Here is an 18,260-nt window from a genome sequence, read left to right on the forward strand (position 1 = left end):
CAAAATCTAATTTATAGAATGCAGATCTCTACACACGTTTTACATAATTTTTAAATATAGGTCACAAATCTTGGAATGAACGTGACAAATGTATCAAAGTACAAAAGCCAACTTCATGAATAGTGCTGTTACCTTATGCCGCACAAGTTGCGCGCTATCACAAACGAGGTAAAGTAGCTTGAACCGATTACCGCGTAGGTGACGCCATAAATCATTCCCACCACTTTTTCAATTGCGTATAAAAACTTTAATACTAATTTTGTTTTAATTAATACCTACTAAAGTTAAATATAAAATATTAAACTGTTAACTAATTAATTACTAATGCACATTATTGATTCAGTAGATGTCAACAAATAATCAGACACGACGGGAATAATATAAAAAACGCCTGTGGCAATACGCAGAGATACAAATGGTGGATAAGTGAGCGGTTAAATTGCTGTAAATTGCTCATAGGACAAACCACCGCTAGTGAATGAGAATGAGTATACATATTGTGTTTTGAATGGCTTGAAGTGTCTATTTAGAAGTTTTGCAAAATGGAAAATATTGAGAACATGATAAAGTTATTGCATATGAGAGAGATAGTCTGTGAAAAACAGTTTGCAGAAAAGGAGAAAAAGCAGATTGAAGAATATAATAATCTAATGAAGACATTACAAACCATAAAGGGTTCGACTTTCTTTCTTAATGGTATTATCTTCAATAATATTGATGTGTAATTGTCATTACATATCTATTCCAGATGAGAGAAATGAGTGTAAGCAAACTGTTAGTAAAGATCTTCAACGTATAACAACATATAAGCACTCAATATATAATTTATGTATAAACAATTCTGAAAATCCTCCAGCATTACCGATTTCACACGAACATCATCGGTAAGCTAACTTTTTGAGAGTACTTATGTATATTACAAAACATGTCTTAATTGTTTTCTTTTAGACAAACAATAAGCTTTTTGTCAGAAACAATTGACTTTATAAATGGAATACAAAATATTTATAGAGATTATGATAATACCATTAATAAGAATATAAATTCTATAGATGTCATTAATAAAATTGTAAGTTCACTTTACATTATTTAAATGAAAATCAATATTTATAACTTCTTTATGTTTTCTAATTTTCTTTCAGATATCTTGTAATAATTCTGTAGGAAATGAAATATTTAGAACGAAATCTTTAATGAGTGCAATAAAAACCTTGCAATGCAATATAAGCATGATGCAAGAATATTAATTTTTTATGGTAAGTTTCGCTTTATAATAATAAAATATTTTTTGATAAATTTTGATTTTTATTGCATTGTATAAGTGATATTTGAAATTTGTTGAAAATCTAGAAAATAAAATTCAACTGAAGAAAATGAAGTATTTTTTAAATAAAGATCCGAATTTATTAAATATTTGTTATTAATAATAAAAAAATGTATTTGCTTATTCTTATTCAAATATTCAGCAATACTACTTTATTATTAAATATTTATAAGTGTAATTAAAGATAAAGTTAACTTTTATGTAATTATCTATTTGTAGATGTAGATATGAGCATTTGCAGGATATAGACCTATATTTTAAATAGAGGAGCTACCATTGTAATGTTACATTATTAAATCAGTATTTTACAATAAAAGTTTTATATATTTCTGACATTGTAAATGATGTAGAATTTTAAATATTTTACATGAGTAAATAATATTTATTACTTGTAATGTTCATACCTTCGTAAAGTATTAATTAATAAAAATTTATATAGTTTAAGTAATAGAATAATAATGATTGTCATGATTCAATTTTAGCATGACCAGATTTGGATCTACAATTTTCTGCAAGAAAAAGTATAAAGAAAGGGTATATTTTAGTAATAATTTCTTTGGTTTTTAAATAAATATTTGCTTACCATGAAGTCTGAAGTCATCTGAGATGTTGATTGTGTCACAGAGAAAGGAAACATTTTATTTTGAAAATTATACGAGACATTCACATCTCTTTCTGGTTTTTCAGTTTCACAAGATACCGAAATCATTTGTCCTCTTTGAAATAAGAGTAAATATTTCAATATTAATAAATATATTTGGGGGAGAATAATGTTATTGAATATATGTTTTAATGAAAGAAAAGAGCAAAATTTTTAAAATACGTAAACATTGTTTTTATATTTACTTTGTGATGTTGTATTGTTCAATCCTTTTTTCTCTTTCCACTAATGCTTTAAACTGCATTTGTAACAAATCAAGTTTCTCTTTATGTTGATTTTCTAAGTGTTTCGCATCTTTTAAAGCTTTTATTCCTTCCTCCTTTTTAGTCAAAGCTGACTGTAGAATTAAAAAACCATGCAAAATTCATTTTTAACAGTTTAATAATACGATTAAAATGCTACAGTAAATGTGCGTATGATGAATGTTACCTGTGTAAGTTTTTCAAGCTCCTTAGCACGGGAAACAAGCAGCCTTTCTTTACCCTGTAGGATCTGTTCATGAACATTAAGCTCGTTAAGTTTTTCTTGCCACTTTAATTTTTCTTGGTTCGCAGAGGTTATCGCTTCCTGTGCAGTTTGAATAGCAGCTTCCAACTATAATGATTATTTAAAAAACAAATATTATTTGTATTTTTTAGACAGTACAAATTTCAATTAATGTAAAATTCCATAATTTTTTGTACCTCGACTTTGGCAATATCGTCGCTATTAATTTTGAGTCTATTCGTAATTTGTAATTGTACTTTTTCTGTTGTTAATACCTCCCTTTCCTCTGCAAGCAATTTCAGTTGTCTTTCTTGTTCTTTCACCCAAGATTCTTTTAATGTCTAGAATTAAGATTAATATATTTAATTATAATGAAATTAATAATTAACTTAATTATGATGCATTTGGATGTTTCTACAATATCATCAAAAATTTAATATTTCTAGTACTTAAAACATTAATACTTTCTAGCGAGCATATTACTTGTACCTGTAAATAATCTCTCTCCCACCTTACTTTCTCTTCGAATAATTCTCTTTCTCTTACGAGATTTGTTGCTCTATTTTCAAACATTTCTTGCATCTGGTTATTCTGCGTAGTTTGTTTTTGTAATTCGCTTATAAGTTGCATAAGTTGATTACCAAACTTTTCTGTTGTTTCAATAAATTTGTTTTGGTGCCCTTCGAAAATACTGTTTCGATTTTTTAAGTAAAGTTTTTCGGCTGTAAAAATTTATTGCAAAACGTAAATAAAATCTTTTATGCTTTGAAATACAAAAGCGATCAAATAAATGTTAAGTATATGTACTGAAATATATTATTTATACAAAAATTTCTTAAGGCTACCTTTTATATCATCTTCATATACTTTTAAATAATTTTCATGACATTCCATTAGATTGTTCTTGTTATCGTCTACTTTCTCTTTAAATTCCTTCATATTTCCAATAATGGAATTAGCTTTTTGCAACATGTTCTCTATATCAATTTTTTGAGTTGTGATACTTTCTATTACTTGATCCTCGGTCTTTTTAGCTTTACATATGTTTTCTATTACATCCAAATATTCTTTTTGCAAAAATTTTACATTTTTAGAATGTAATTCATTAATTTCTTGTATGTGTTGAGCATGTTCACTCTATGTACAAAATTAAAAATGTATAAATACGTGTTTATTACAATTTTTCGTTTTTTACTCTTTCACTTAGTTTAATACTTGTAACTTAATTGTATACTGAAGTATGTAATGAAATCAGAAACCTTTAAGTTATGTATTTCTTCTTTGTATAGATTTTCCATTTGTACTTTCTCATTCCTTAATTTTTCTAATTTTGCCATGTAATCTGTTTCTAATATTTCTGCGTCTTGTCTTGTCTTTTCTTCGAATTTTAATATTCCTTCTTTTAAGAACGAAACTTGCCTCCTAAAAGTAAAATTTCGTGAATAATAAGAAAATTAATTTACTTCGAAATTTCTGTATAAGTAAAACATCATAGTAAATGTACTCGTAAAATTCAGCTTGATATATCATTTCATTATTGTGTATTTCACTTATAGTGGATAATGTACTCTCCAATTTGGATTTCTCTACCTGCAATACTTTTATTGCATTTTCTAATTCTTCCTTTTTGTTTAATAAGCATTTTTCCTTTTCACTTTCATCTGATTTGCAGGTGGTATAAACGGACGTAGTACTTGATATTGGAGTAGGCTGGGCCATCAAGGTCTTGAAAAGTAAAATATTGACTATATATTAATCCGTTTAATATTTCTTTCATTTTGTGAAAGATTAGCTACTAGTTTAAACGAAGCTCACTTGAATATATTGATCGATACGTTCTTGTTGGAGTTTTATTTGTTTTTCTAACAAAAGTTGCTTTTCAAGTTGCAATTTCAACAAAACGTTAAATTGGTTTTCTTGATTATGGAGTATGGAATGTTGAGCGTCTGATACCTTATTCAGCTGTTCATTTTGTTGAGACAGTACATTTGCAGTTCTTAGTTCGTGTTCTTGTTGCTGCATAGTCATAATTGCAGCTTGTTGATTAAATTGTGTACTAAATAATAATGATAAATGTTCTGGAACCTGTACACCTTCTAATTTATTTTCATTGACTGTTTTAGAAACTATTGAATTTTTTAAATGCTGAGATTCAATGGTTTCTTTAGAAGTAGGTATTCTCTCAACATTGTCAGGTAATCTATTTTTTGGAGATACTTCGTCTTTTACCTCTGCCCCCTTTTTTTCTTGTAATTTCTTTGTACCGCCCAACCATTCTGGTAAATTCTCCTCTAATTTAGAACTTTGTACAACAGAATCTCTAGCTGGTGCATTTTCATTCATTACCTACAAAATTGAAAACAGAACCACTAAAGATTGCAAGACTTGTAGTTGCATACGTTCAAATAAAATGACTACAAAATACTAATTATAATTGCTATAAACTATTATTTTGTATTATTTTTTGTTTATAAAATAGAATAAACATTATTCATATTGTAGTGTTAGCTATTTCAGAGACCAGTCTTCTTGCATTACGTACATATACACAGGTACTATATTAGTACTTTATTAATAAATACAAAAGAATAAAATATAATTACCGGGACAAGATTTTGTTCGGATAATAAATCAATGGACAGTAAACCAAGAGGATCATTTATGATTTTTGCATTTCTTCTACCTCTACGAAATTCTTTTACAGTTGACATAGTTGATTGATCAGCAAGCTGAGATTTTTGTTTCTGTGCAATAGTTGTGAACTCTGCAGGGTGTATTGAATTTTCCGATTCCATATTTTTAGTAAACGATGAACGAGGTTTGTTCTCAAACAAAGTCTCTTTTAACGTTGACCTTCTTGATTTATCATCTACTACATCTAATTTATCATTACCAAGCAAATTTGCTAGAATGTCCTCTTCGTTTTTAGATACATTTCTTAGCTTTTGAGCATGTTTTTCTGTGGAAGATTCACTTTGTAAGAAAACATTGTTACTTCTAGCTGTAAAATTGCTTGTTTTCTGTGGAAACAATTCATTAACATCTTCATGCTCAAAACTAAGCTTTGATTCCAATTCAGTATTTGTTCTGATACTTGTTGCGGATGTAAGTGGTGTTTTGATCTTAAACAGGTCTTCTATTAGACTACTCTTACTTCCACTTGTGCGTGAATTTTTCTTATCTTTTAAAAAAATCTCCTCGTCAAATAAGAAACCAGTTAATGAATCACCTTCGTTAGAATCTATAGAAAAACAGTATTTCTTAAATAATTCCTAGAAGCTATATAAAATTTCATAGATTTGGTGTAACTAAAATATGTGTATGGAATATTATAAGTGAATATAATCTTCAAAATTACATGTATAGTTATTGTATATAAAAATAATGAATTACATTTCAGGTGTTCATTATAATAATATGCTGAATTCAAAATTTTTATTTTATTTTCCGTTTGTGTTTCAAATGTCTAATTACTGTTTATTCGATTTTAAGTCACCTTTAAATATGACCTTTTTTTTTATATCACCATCCAATTGTGCATTGGAGTCTTTGAAAATACTTGTAGTAGATCTTGTTTTTTTAAATGAGTTGTTAAATAATTCCATGTCCAAACTATCCATATCTTCTAATACTTGTGTCAGTTCTTCCAAATGTTCATCTGAAGTTTTAGTAAGATCAACCATCTAATACAATAAACAAAAAAACGATAATAAACAAGTAGTAACTACCCACATTTTTCATAAGCGTACTAAACTTTCTACATAGCATGATATGAAATTAAAGTATTCAATACCTTTATATATATATATATATATAACTGTGCAGCTTTTTCTAAACTGTTTTTAAGAACTATTTTGAAGAATTTTTCGTTAATTTATTAACAAAAGAATTAATTTGCTCCATTTGCTCCAAGGTATACTGTATTTTCCCTATTCGGGTGTGCAGTTACCATAGGAACAAGCAATGAAGGTAAACAAATTATAAGACAGAAAAATAAATGATATATGATATATCCTAATATGTATACCTTAAAATAATATGGACAGTTTAATTTTAACGTCATTTACATACTTAAAATATGAATTACCAATTACAAAGGCTGAAAGATTTAAATTATAACAAATCAGATGTTGTGTCATGTATCAATTTTAATGATCCTTCAGAAACAAGTAGAGAACCGAAAAATACATTTCAAAAATATATTGTTCCTTAAATTATAGTGTGTCGCCTACACCTAAGTCCTAAGTCCTAAGTTATTATAATTTTTAGAGATAGGTAATACTTGTTATAAAAATCTAGATAGAAAATTACAGCTGTCAAATGTCAAACTTCTTCGAGAAGTGAGACAATATTATATTTTAATTATTCACCTGTTTCCCGTTTTTGTGCTTTCTGACTAAGTACTGAAACAATTTGAATGTGCAAGAAATTATAATAAAATGTTATTTCATATAAATTGAATTTGATATTCAAAGCAAAAGTGTATTACTAAATGTTTAACATGGAGTATGTAATTCGATAAAAAAATCTTAAATTATTTTATTAAAGAATTACAATCATAGTCACAGTGCTATAGATTTAAGAAAAAATAAATTTTAAGGTACACTACCGTAATACTTTTTTGATTCTCCATATATATACTGCGTGGTGGTTTTATTAAAATTTTTCTTATATCTACAAAGCTGGAAATCGTTAGACATAAAAATATTATCTACCGTATATGAAATTGCTTTACATGATTAAGTTTATTTTTATCATTATCCAAATTTGTTACAAGATTATTAAAAATCTAATCATTCGTTCATTTTAGCGCTAATATACCGCGATACGCTGTCGGTAACTTCTGTTACGCATGCTCATTTTCATGTACATTTGATAGTGGGGTAACATGAAATGATAGTAGGGGAAGTTCATGGAAAGGGAACATCGGGAACATTTTGGTATCGCATATATGACTCCCATGTTAAACCAAATCGATAATACGTTGGAAACTGTTAATATCGCACGAATGTTTGCACTCGGCAAACATTCTCTTTGATTTTTTCATTTTTAATAAAATTCTATCCTTAATCGGACGTGTTTACAATGCAGAGTGTCATTAATTCCGTAAAAGGCACTGCGCTTGGTGTCGCCGAGTACTTAACCCCTGTACTAAAGGTATGATTGTATATAAGTACATACTTACATATGTAAACGTGATATCTCTAACATGGTATCTTAAAAAAATAAAGAGTAAATAAAATATGTTAAAAATAGCGTAGAATTCACTGTAATAAACATATCGTCAATTATTGTTTAATCATTCGTTTATACAATGATATACATATATTCTTGACAATGCTTGTAATAAATTTGTGGTTTCTATAATATTAATTATACGAAAATTACTATGCAGATTTATAAATCTATAAATTCTTATGCAGATTGTATATTTTTCAGCAATAAATGTTACAATGTTACAAAGAAAATTTATTTATCCTTCTGTTGTAATTACAATACTTGTTTTGTAGGTGTGTGTATAATATTATTGTTTTCAATGTACAAATGAATTATTGTATGCACAGTATTATTTCTTTGTAATAATATTAAACCTCATATTGTATTGAATGAGTTTCAAGTTTTCTATGTAATAGCCAAAGTGGTAAATCACAATAAAATGAATTTTTTAAAATAACTCTCCCTTATGTCTAGGCCTTTGTTTTGACAATATTTTCAGGAAAACTTAATTCATAGCTTTTTCTTTCTATGTATGTATATTTCTGTTAATTTTAAGGCTTTTTATAGTACAGTTATTGTACTTTCCTGTTCTTTTCAATATTTAAATTTCCAGCATGTCTGTTCCAAATGACCCTTGAATTAATTGCACAAATTTTTCATGAATTTATTATTTTTTAGATGACATACTGTGTAAAGTATTTAGTACACAGTAAGTTAGATATTTCCAATAAAAAAAAGTAACAGATTTGTATTATATTTCAAATACTCTTTATGATATTAAAGGAAAGTAAATTTCGAGAAACCGGAGTATTAACACCAGAGGAGTTTGTGGCAGCAGGTGATCATTTAGTACATCATTGTCCAACATGGCAGTGGGCTACTGGTGATGAGGACAGAGTGAAATCGTATCTTCCCAAGAATAAGCAATTTTTATTGACCCGTAATGTTCCTTGTACACGCAGATGCAAACAGGTATTATTGGTTCTGAAGAAACAATGCAATTGTATAATCGTATAACTATATTTTTAACAAAGTGAAGCTTAAACTACTTTAAAGAATTCTATTTTCCTCCGAATTATAGCTTAAGAAAAATTTTCTATAAGAAAAAATCAATCTTTGACCAAATTTTAGATTGAATACAGTAAAGAACAAGAATGCATTATAGAAGCAGACGATCCAGAGGGTGGTTGGGTAGATACACATCATTATGATACTAATCTTGGTGGAGTTGAAGAAAGAGTATCGGAAATGACATTGGAAGAAACACAACCTCCTCAGTCAATTGATGCAGAGGAAAATAATGAAGATGATGATGACGATGAAGATGCTGCGGATATGGAAGCTTTTGAAGTCAGTGGAATGTTGGATGAACAAGATAAGGTAGTAGTCTTGCATGAATTGTACAATTAAAAGCTACAATATTATATTTTAAAGAATATTGTAACCTAATTATATTTAAACTAAAAAGTTTGCAGCAGAAAGTACAAAGAAACCTATGAAAGAAAAATGGGAGCCGTTTTCTGAAGGAGAAATCATTCATACGCGTACATATGACTTATACATCACATACGACAAATACTATCAAACACCGCGATTGTGGCTTTCAGGATATGACGAGGTTTATTTTTTTTCTATTTGACAAGTTACAAAATCGCTGGCAATACATAAAAAGAGTCAAAATTTAATGTAATCTTCTTTCGCATAAAGAATCGGAAGCCTCTTACAGTGGAAGAAATGTATGAAGATGTAAGCCAAGACCATGCCAAGAAGACTGTTACAATGGAGATTCATCCTCACATACCTGGACCACCAATGGCTTCGGTGCATCCTTGCAGGTAATTTAGAGTAATCCGATTACTTTTCATTATTACAAACACTTTTGTTTAGTAAAGTAATATTCCAGACATGCCGAAGTGATGAAGAAAATTATTGAAACGGTAATGGAAGGTGGTCGTGAGCTTGGTGTACACATGTACTTGATAATATTCCTCAAATTCGTGCAATCTGTAATTCCGACAATTGAATATGATTACACACAAAATTTTATGCTAACTGCGTCCGGTTAAGACCTTTATAAATTTTCATTGTACCTTGAAAATGATCGTGATTTTAGTTTTTAAGTAAATAATAAGTAATGATATTAAACGGACTGTGAAGCATTCAACATAATAAATGCGCTTACGTTCATGAAATTGTAACATCTGTACCCTAGAGTGACACTTAAATATGAAATGGAATTTAGCTGATTCTATTTTTATAAATCATTCTTTAAAATTATTTGTAATTTTTCATTTTATTAGTTTAACACTCTTTTATGCAGACACTCTTTAATGAACCAATCTCTGCAATAAACGATGAGTCTAACATAATACTGTATTTTTATTATTTAAATAACATTACTGAAACTACGTACTAAAAATTCATTTTTGTCTTACAAATATACAGCGATAATTGAATTTTTTTTATCTTATCTGTGATTTTGTGTCCAAATTATTTCTTACCTGTTCAGCTTCGAGATTTGGACGATAGTGAAGTAAATATTTGAAAATTCTTACACTAGAGTTCGTTACCTCCACTTGGTTTTAAAATGGCGGCACTTGAATGTTCTGTGTTTAATAAGTGTCGTTGTTCATGTTCAGTGTTTGTAAGTGAAAATTTTGTTTAAAGTTTTAAAGACATTTTGTATCACGTTTTTCTCAAACTACGTATAACACGTTGAATTTCCCGTCACGTATCCTGTGAGTTATGGACAGATCTACTTTTCATAACTTGATGTTTTATAGGTTAAGAAAAAGTTATACAAATTAGTGTTTCAAGTGATTTAATACTTCAGAGGAATATATTAGTAAAAATGTCGACGTTGTATGATCAGATAAAGCTTCTTTACGAACAATCTTTGTATTCGAATGTTATATCATTAGTAAGTAAAAGCAGCAAGTGACATAAAATATTTTTATCTCTGATGAAAACAAAATGATACTATACCTGTTGAACAATATATCGCAAACATTTAAAAATTAGTCCACTGGGGACTGGCTATTTGAGCGAATTTCATACTGGGTATAGGCACTGTACACAACATTACATTTTACAACGAACCTAGTGGAGATTAAATTTGAGTTGAGATATTGTCCACAGTCCTGAATGAGCTCTAGGATCATCTGATCCCATATTTCTATGAAGGGGGTACTCCTAAGAAATGGAAAATACTTGTGTATTCATCTAAAAAATCTTATGAGTTTGCTTTATCTTGTTCATCAACCATGAATTATTTAATTATTTAACCCTCGGATAACAAAATTGGTGTCTATCATAGTTGTTTATATTAGAATTCATGAAAAGAATTATATTTTTGTGAAGAAATATGTTCCAAAATAATTTAGAAAAAAAGATAGACAGCAGTGAAAAGAAAGCTAGATAAGGCTGTGTTGCAGCTACCAAAAACTTGTCTTCCAAGAGTTAAGAATTAAAAAACATTATCTTAATTAATGCGTTCTATAATTTATTTTGATATTTAAACTATCTTTAAGTAATAACAAAACTTAATGCATCTAATATAGTTACTTTTATGCTACAGGCAAATTTAGTGTTGTCACTCAGTGAGCACAATTCAGATTTATTGCCTATACATGGGAAGTTCCATATTTATGTTTATTATGCAGATGCTCACTTTTACTTGGGAAAATATAAACAGGCTGAAGCCCTTTATAAGAAAGCGTTGCAATTTCATAAGTGTTTAGTGAAATCTAAAGGTGGCACAAAGCCTTTAGAAGGACAGAAAGATCTTCCAACAGATGTTGATATAAAATTCCAAATACACTTGTGTTTAATAAAATTGAAAAATTCACTAGAAGCACTTCAAGTATTGCAAAGTATTCCTGGAAAACAAAGAACCCCAAAAGTAAGTTCCGTGAATTTAAATTTCAGTTTTTATTTGTACATATTCATTTTGATTTTTTTTAAGGTAAATATGGCTTTAGCAAAAATGTGCCAAGAACAAGGAATGAAACGAACTGCTATTACAACTTATAAGGAAGTTTTAAGAGAATGCCCGTTAGCCTTGGAGGCCGCGGAAGGTCTACTTTCTCTTGGAGTAAAGGGAATTGAAGTAAATTCATTAATTGTAGGCTATGCATCCACTTTATCAAATTTAGATTGGTTGAATACTTGGATCAAAGCTCATGCACATATACATAATAGAGAATATACTCATGCAGTATCAACATTAAGATCTTTGGACAATGTTAACCTACTAAGAGACAATTTTAATTTATTAACAACAATGGGAGAATGTTACTATTATGCTGGAGACGACAAAAATGCTTTGCTATGCTTACGAAGAGCTAGGATTATAGAACCAGATGTTATGAAAGGGTAATTAAACTTATGCTGATAAATACTTAGCCGATTTGTTTGAATGCAATATAATTTTAAAATGCTTTTCATTGAATAGAGTTGATATTTATGCAGCAGTATTATATAAAAATCATCATATTAAGGAACTCGAAAGACTGATACCTATAATAACGGCAAGTAATGAATGCACCGGAGAAATATATGTTGCTATGGCATACTCTCTTTATGCTGCTAGGAAATTTAGTCGAGTAAATACTTTGACTGCACAAGCTTTGAATTTAAATCCAAATGATATAGAAGCGACAATACTTCGAGGGAACATACTTATTGAACAGAAAAAATATCAAGAAGCATTGTTTTTCTTCAGACATGCCGTAGAATTAAAACCATACCGTTATGAACCTCACAAGGGTTTGGTAGATTGTCTCGTAGGAATGCACAGATTACGGGAAGCTCTCAACATTGCGAGTGGATCTTGTAAACAACTTGGACATACTGCAAGAGTTCTTACGGTAATTACATAAATCAAATTTAATATACAAAAACATGATAATATACGAGGTGTGAGAATAAAATTTCGAGAATGATTCAGTTAAAATTTTTATTTTGAAAATGAAGCCAGATGTTAAGCCATTGCCTTCCATAGTAGTTCCTTTGAGACTGTACACACGTATTTCAGTGTCGAATCCATTAATCATAACATTTCTGATATCTGTTTTAATACCCGCCATTATATTGCTAAGTGTGACAATAAAGTTTCGAGAATAATTTTATTTCCGTCAAAGTGTATGTAACTATTTATACAGGGTGTGTCTCAGCTGACTTGATCACCACGAATAATGACTTAACGGTGCACTTTATGAAAATTTTGAGGCGTAAAACTTAAATGTCATCAAAGGGCATATCTTATAAGGTACGTGCTTTTTTTGTGGGTCGAGGCATTTAAGAGATTTCAGGGTCACGTTGATTTTTATTTAACGGAATGACCTATTTTTTGTACCATAGAGTATCAAGTTCTGAGTAAAAAACCGTTGACCTTCGTACGTCCTAAACCTAATAGTTAACAAGATATTTACAAAATAATTTTTTAATACGTACTTACTATCTGGAAGCTATGGGTACTCGAACTGATCCCCCTCAACTTCAATACAGTGATTATTTTATACATGTATATCTCCTTAACTATTAGATTTAGGACATATGAAGGTCAACTCGTTTTTACTCAGAATTTTATACTCTATCGATCTATGGTACAAAAATGAGATCATTCCGTTGAAAAAAAATCAACGTGACCTTGAAATCTCTGAAATGCCTCCACGCACAAAAAAAGCACGTACCTTATAAGATGTGCCCCTTGATGCCATTTAAGTTTCACGCTTCAAAATTTGTATAAAGTGTATCATTAAGTCATTATTCGAGGTGATCAAGTTAGCTGAGACACCCTCTATTGTTGCCATTTTGACAGGAGAAAATTATTCTCGAAACTTTATTGTTACACTTAGTAATCTAATGCAGGTATTAAAACAGATGCCAGATATGCTACGATCAATGGATGTGAGGCTGAAATGCGTGTGTACAGTTTCAAAGGGAATGGACGCGATGACTTCACATCTGTCTAAATTTCTACATAAAAATTTTATAACGAATTACTCTCAAAACTTCGTTGTCATATAATAAATACATTTATTTTGAAAAAAATTCATATAATTACACCAATAGATTCGAATAAAAATTGAATAGTAAAATAAGTAGACAGATTTACAAAATTAATGTAAATTGTTGGAAAATATTTTTTCTATAGCTATATGCATCGGTACTCATGAAGGACCCAGTCTCAGTTGGTAAAGCAAAAAATCTCTTAGAAAAAGCACTGCTGCAGGACGAAGTATATCTGCCCGCGGTTTATTTATTAGCGGAAATATATGAACAGGAAATGAATTTGGAAGCTGCAATCGCATTACTCGAAAGACAAGTGGAAATTCAATCGACGTGTAAATTACATCAGATGCTCGGAGACCTATGGGCCAGAGTACACAACGAGGAGAAAGCTTTGGATCACTATGCTCTTGCATTAAAGTAAGTTATGAGTAATAATTATAGAAAAACAGACTGCTTTTCGAAAACTTATTTTATCCATTACACAAAGTATTAATATCACTCTTAATTAAATTAATGCTTGAAATTGTAGCCTAGATCCAAGCAATAGAAGAGCAGTGGAAGGTATGCATAGACTTGATAATTCTTCAAATAAGTTGGATTCAGCGTATTATATGACCGTGGGAGAGGCATTAACATGCACAACCTACGATGTGGGAGATGGTTTGCCGGATACGGATAATGACGAAGCACCTGACGAAAGTGAAACGGAAGCTGTGTGGTCTGACATGGATCTTGAAGCAAATAGTCAATAATATAAAAAAAAATTGTTAGAAAACTGAATAGTTTTAATACTATTAAGTTAGAATTGTAATTAATTTTTATCGTGTATAAGAATATTTCTTTGTTGTTACTTATTTGCTAGTTACAAAAAAAAAGTCAAATCATGAAAATATTATTTCTTGAAAAGGATTCGATGAACAATGAACCTTTAAACGAATCTTTACGGAATATTATTAATAATCTTTTGTAATTTTTGTATAACAATAAGAAATCTTGTAATGAGAACATTACGTTCCTAAGTTCTCCGTTGAAGTAAGTTATTTTAGCATTTCCAAAAAGAAATTATGATGATCAACGAAATCAAATGTACAACAAGAAAATTTATGTGTACTCCAGATTCTATGAAAAGTAAATTCGGTCGAAAGTATGAAATGTTTTTTCTTTAAATCTTCTAAACATTATGTTTGCCGCATATTCAATTGCAAAAAAAAGCGTATTATGTTTCTACCAAAAAGAAATGTCGAGTATATGATCAGCATACCTTTCCCTTTTGAATCGCTAAGTTTATTGTACAGGGTGATCCTCTCGCTGCGCGAACTAAAGGCTGTGTTGCTCCATACAACCGCGGCCTTTGAATTTGCGCAGTGAAAGGGTCACCCTATATGTATTACTTAAAAATGTGTTTGACGTTTTATATAATTTTGACTTCGTCATACGTAATTATAATAGTGGTAACTATCACAGAAAAGTACGAATTTTAATTTGTCATTATTTTCTAATCATTTACATTTACATGCATCATAGTTTTTGTTATACAATATATTATATTCTTAAGATGTTTGCCTATAGCTTTGGCGAAAAAAGAAGAGAATAGATATGTAATTCGAGCTTTCGTATTTATTTGTCCAAAAAGTATAGTTTCATTTCCTACGATATCCTTCATTTTCAGAAGTATTGTATACATAGAATAAAAGTAGATACTACAGATAGTTTATTTACACACTATACAGGATTGGAGATTCATAGAATCAATAATACTATTAATGCGCGAATTTATTGATCGACGTGTATTGTATATATGCTTTTTTGCCTATTTTGAAAAAAAAACAGGAATCGCGCAAAAGATAAATTATAGCAGCGTTGTATAAATCAAGAAAAGGGTCGTACTTGTTATGACGTTTTCTTAACGTTCGTATGCCTTAAAATAAGTAATGTCATGTGTACGCACCCTTTTTAGGGGAAAAAAAGAACGCTTGGATTCGATGTATTAGAAAACGCAGAATTCAGTCTTAAAGGTAGGAAGCACGTGTATTTCCTAAATAGCTCGCTTTGGTCTTCGAACTGCGTTCACGTTATATGTATGTACATGTTTATACATGTATTTCGTCGCATCACCATTATCTGATAACGTAATATTTATAAGCATCTCAGCGTGAATGCGATTGTTTATGATGCAACTGATATACACTTGAAGAATTTTCACAACACGAAAATTAATAAATAGGAATGACCAGAAAATAGTTGGGCATTAAACACGATGAATGCCCCCATAGCAGAATCAATTCGCAGGGTTAATCGGCTACAATGATCATTCTTTACTATCCGCAAGAAAGTAAATTCATCATCACAATGATACACGTTATTCCTTAAAAATTGATCTACACTTAGTCCCTTATCCGTGGTTTTCTCGTGTAATTTGTTCATTCCGGCATTCTACGGAAGTTTTATTCTGAATCCTTAATCCTTCCGAGGAAGAGGTGACTGAAGAAGAGGAGGAGGAAAACGACGAACAGGAGGAGGGAGTTGAAGGTGACGAAGATGATAAAGAAGACGAAGAAGAGGATGAAGAGGAAGAAGACGGCTCATCATTAAAAGTCGAAGTAACAGTTGGACCAGGAGAAGGACTATCCACGGGTCGAAAAGAAAAACCAGGAGAATCAAGACTGGGACAAGATTCCGGAGTTCCGGCCGTGTTAATAGTTGGATGAAGACTAGATATTGCCACATCCAATCTGTATAAATAAATGTTATGAATATTAATGATTTAAAGGGTATTTTTTTTTCATTCTAATAATAGTAACAAAGTTACCTAGACGTGGCCGAGGTTAATAAACCAGAGGTACGTTTTGTTGGTGGTTGTAACTGATGATCAATTCCAGAATCATCCAATTCAAATTTTCTCTTAACTGAAGCTAAACAACTCGGTCGTATCGCAATAGGACTTAAACTCCGCCTAAATAACGCATAATATTTACGATAAATTAAACTGTCTTGTAGAATATACTTATACCGTTTTTTTATAAGCGTATAAATATACCTGGTAGCAAAAGCTTTCCTAGTAGGGCTGGGCGATAAATTATTCTTCCAAGCTACTGCATGAACACCAGGTGAATAACATTGTCTCTGACCTAAGGTAGATCTAGTTGGTGATGGTGAAGAGTATGTGGTCTGACCGCTTACAGACAAGTTGATACTGAGCGGATCGAGCACTCGTTTTGCAATCGGCCGAGACTCTATTTTAAATTGTAACGATGTTGGTTCTGAATCTTTGAAAGATAGTCCTTCTGCTTCGATCGTAAGATCTTCCCAAGACTGTGAGATCTGCATGGCACTATGTATTTCTTTTTCATGTGCTGCTTCACGTCCAGCCACATCGATACATTCTTCTTGTCTCAATTGACTGACACGTGGAGTTAATCTAGGAACAGTTCCAGAGCTCTACAAAAACAAATATTCCATGATTTTATGTACAATATCCACTATATAAAATATGAATCTATATATAGAAAGTTTCAGTCTCTATTTCTTGATATTTTATATATCTTTAACTTTGCATTTTATATATAGTCATTCACCTATTTCATGGTCGAGATTAATTATTCTAACATTATCCTTAAGACAGTAAGAAACTACAAATAGGTGTTATGAATGTACAAAAAAGATATTTCCTTACACTAGTGCTGAAGCGTCGTATGCGAGGTGAATTTGAAAATATATTAAAATTCGATGGAACATCCCTAAAACAATAAAAGTCAATGTTTTCGAAGGAACTATTGCCAGGATATGGATTAATTGAATACATATATAAATTTCATATGTAGATAACATTGGTCACACAGTTCTTAGTGATTTATATACATGTTAGTACGAGTTGACAATGCAACATAATAAGTACCTTGGTGCAGTGGCAGAAGGTGATGTCACAGACATTGTTGCGGTAATTTTGTTGATCATGGGTGCACTATTGGATCGTTTCAAACTGACTATTGTGCAGTCAACATCCATGATCATACAAACCAGCTATCTGATGGTACATCTGTGTGGAGACACTATTCAAGTAATCGAGGTACATTGGAATGTACACAACAATGTAGTTCACTAAACAAACCAATAGCTAACTTTTGGCACAAGGTAAACGAGTGTTATGTTTTCTGCAGCTGTTGTCCGAAGATTCAGCAATAGGGAATCCTGTCTTTTGGTACGAGAACTGAGAAGATGCCGCATTTGAGCTTTCATTTAAACTCTGCCGCTCCGATTTTCGTTAGATGCTTTGACACGCTGTTAGCGTGAAGTCTTTGTACTCAATCTTCAGCTTTGCAAAGCAAAATAACAGGCCAAGAGGACTACCGAAGAATAAATGCTGTTACGTTAAAGTATGCATAGCATGACAACGAAACAGGAAGGTGAAAGAATTAATTCGGGTCTTCTTGATTTTTAATTAAACTTAAACTACCCATAAACCGGGTTAGAAATTGCAACTTGTTTTAATTTCGTAACGTTTGATTTTCCAACAGTATCACTAGCTACAAACGAATTGTAATTTCTTCAAATGTCTCT

At 30.5% G+C, this 18,260-nt stretch overlaps 5 protein-coding genes across 5 annotated transcripts; 3 read left to right on the forward strand and 2 right to left on the reverse strand.

Annotated features, from left to right (window-relative positions):
• The first annotated feature begins 324 nt into the window (after positions 1–324).
• On the forward strand, positions 325–1,859 carry LOC107186291. The gene is made up of 5 exons (XM_015574127.1): positions 325–675; positions 749–884; positions 949–1,069; positions 1,143–1,256; positions 1,807–1,859. Exons 1-4 carry the CDS (start codon positions 543–545, stop codon positions 1,245–1,247), a joined length of 495 nt encoding a protein of 164 aa, XP_015429613.1. The 5' UTR covers positions 325–542; the 3' UTR covers positions 1,248–1,256; positions 1,807–1,859.
• Positions 1,765–6,154, reverse strand: LOC107186018 (early endosome antigen 1-like). Its single transcript, XM_015573814.1, has 12 exons — positions 5,968–6,154; positions 5,075–5,712; positions 4,287–4,817; positions 3,976–4,196; positions 3,731–3,893; positions 3,317–3,608; positions 2,961–3,193; positions 2,669–2,812; positions 2,415–2,579; positions 2,171–2,322; positions 1,908–2,040; positions 1,765–1,833 (listed from the first exon to the last, which is right to left on the reverse strand). The coding sequence occupies exons 1-12, from the start codon at positions 6,152–6,154 to the stop codon at positions 1,765–1,767; spliced, it is 2,928 nt and encodes a 975-aa protein (XP_015429300.1).
• Positions 6,155–7,421: 1,267 nt separating this feature from the next.
• LOC107186467 (ubiquitin-like-conjugating enzyme ATG3) lies at positions 7,422–9,785 on the forward strand. Its single transcript, XM_015574333.1, has 6 exons — positions 7,422–7,628; positions 8,472–8,660; positions 8,820–9,068; positions 9,157–9,306; positions 9,396–9,523; positions 9,592–9,785. Exons 1-6 carry the CDS (start codon positions 7,557–7,559, stop codon positions 9,752–9,754), a joined length of 951 nt encoding a protein of 316 aa, XP_015429819.1. The 5' UTR covers positions 7,422–7,556; the 3' UTR covers positions 9,755–9,785.
• A 677-nt stretch (positions 9,786–10,462) lies between these two features.
• On the forward strand, positions 10,463–14,455 carry LOC107186755 (anaphase-promoting complex subunit 7). The gene is made up of 6 exons (XM_015574694.1): positions 10,463–10,608; positions 11,266–11,589; positions 11,653–12,062; positions 12,142–12,556; positions 13,846–14,120; positions 14,233–14,455. Exons 1-6 carry the CDS (start codon positions 10,540–10,542, stop codon positions 14,453–14,455), a joined length of 1,716 nt encoding a protein of 571 aa, XP_015430180.1. The 5' UTR covers positions 10,463–10,539.
• A 1,640-nt stretch (positions 14,456–16,095) lies between these two features.
• On the reverse strand, positions 16,096–17,843 carry LOC107186863 (protein FAM122A-like). The gene is made up of 5 exons (XM_015574817.1): positions 17,599–17,843; positions 17,377–17,440; positions 16,741–17,141; positions 16,513–16,656; positions 16,096–16,435 (listed from the first exon to the last, which is right to left on the reverse strand). Exons 1-5 carry the CDS (start codon positions 17,712–17,714, stop codon positions 16,096–16,098), a joined length of 1,065 nt encoding a protein of 354 aa, XP_015430303.1. The 5' UTR covers positions 17,715–17,843.
• Positions 17,844–18,260: the final 417 nt, after the last annotated feature.

This window comes from Dufourea novaeangliae, unplaced genomic scaffold (assembly GCF_001272555.1).
Source record: "Dufourea novaeangliae isolate 0120121106 unplaced genomic scaffold, ASM127255v1 scaffold14, whole genome shotgun sequence".
NCBI lineage: Eukaryota > Metazoa > Arthropoda > Insecta > Hymenoptera > Halictidae > Dufourea > Dufourea novaeangliae.

Coding starts and splice junctions, on each gene's coding strand:
- LOC107186291 (XM_015574127.1), top strand. CDS start 543: ATGGAAAATATTGAGAACATGATAAAGTTATTGCATATGAGAGAGATA. Junction 676..748: donor GACATTACAAACCATAAAGG/GTTCGACTTTCT, acceptor TATCTATTCCAG/ATGAGAGAAATGAGTGTAAG. Junction 1,070..1,142: donor TAGATGTCATTAATAAAATT/GTAAGTTCACTT, acceptor ATTTTCTTTCAG/ATATCTTGTAATAATTCTGT.
- LOC107186018 (XM_015573814.1), bottom strand. CDS start 6,154: ATGGTTGATCTTACTAAAACTTCAGATGAACATTTGGAAGAACTGACA. Junction 4,818..5,074: donor CCGAACAAAATCTTGTCCCG/GTAATTATATTT, acceptor TCAATTTTGTAG/GTAATGAATGAAAATGCACC. Junction 1,834..1,907: donor AGATGACTTCAGACTTCATG/GTAAGCAAATAT, acceptor TTTTTCTTGCAG/AAAATTGTAGATCCAAATCT.
- LOC107186467 (XM_015574333.1), top strand. CDS start 7,557: ATGCAGAGTGTCATTAATTCCGTAAAAGGCACTGCGCTTGGTGTCGCC. Junction 7,629..8,471: donor ACTTAACCCCTGTACTAAAG/GTATGATTGTAT, acceptor ATGATATTAAAG/GAAAGTAAATTTCGAGAAAC. Junction 9,307..9,395: donor GGCTTTCAGGATATGACGAG/GTTTATTTTTTT, acceptor TTTCGCATAAAG/AATCGGAAGCCTCTTACAGT.
- LOC107186755 (XM_015574694.1), top strand. CDS start 10,540: ATGTCGACGTTGTATGATCAGATAAAGCTTCTTTACGAACAATCTTTG. Junction 12,557..13,845: donor ATACTGCAAGAGTTCTTACG/GTAATTACATAA, acceptor TTTTTTCTATAG/CTATATGCATCGGTACTCAT. Junction 14,121..14,232: donor CACTATGCTCTTGCATTAAA/GTAAGTTATGAG, acceptor TTGAAATTGTAG/CCTAGATCCAAGCAATAGAA.
- LOC107186863 (XM_015574817.1), bottom strand. CDS start 17,714: ATGATCATGGATGTTGACTGCACAATAGTCAGTTTGAAACGATCCAAT. Junction 17,142..17,376: donor TACGACGCTTCAGCACTAGT/GTAAGGAAATAT, acceptor TTGTTTTTGTAG/AGCTCTGGAACTGTTCCTAG. Junction 16,436..16,512: donor TTAACCTCGGCCACGTCTAG/GTAACTTTGTTA, acceptor TTATTTATACAG/ATTGGATGTGGCAATATCTA.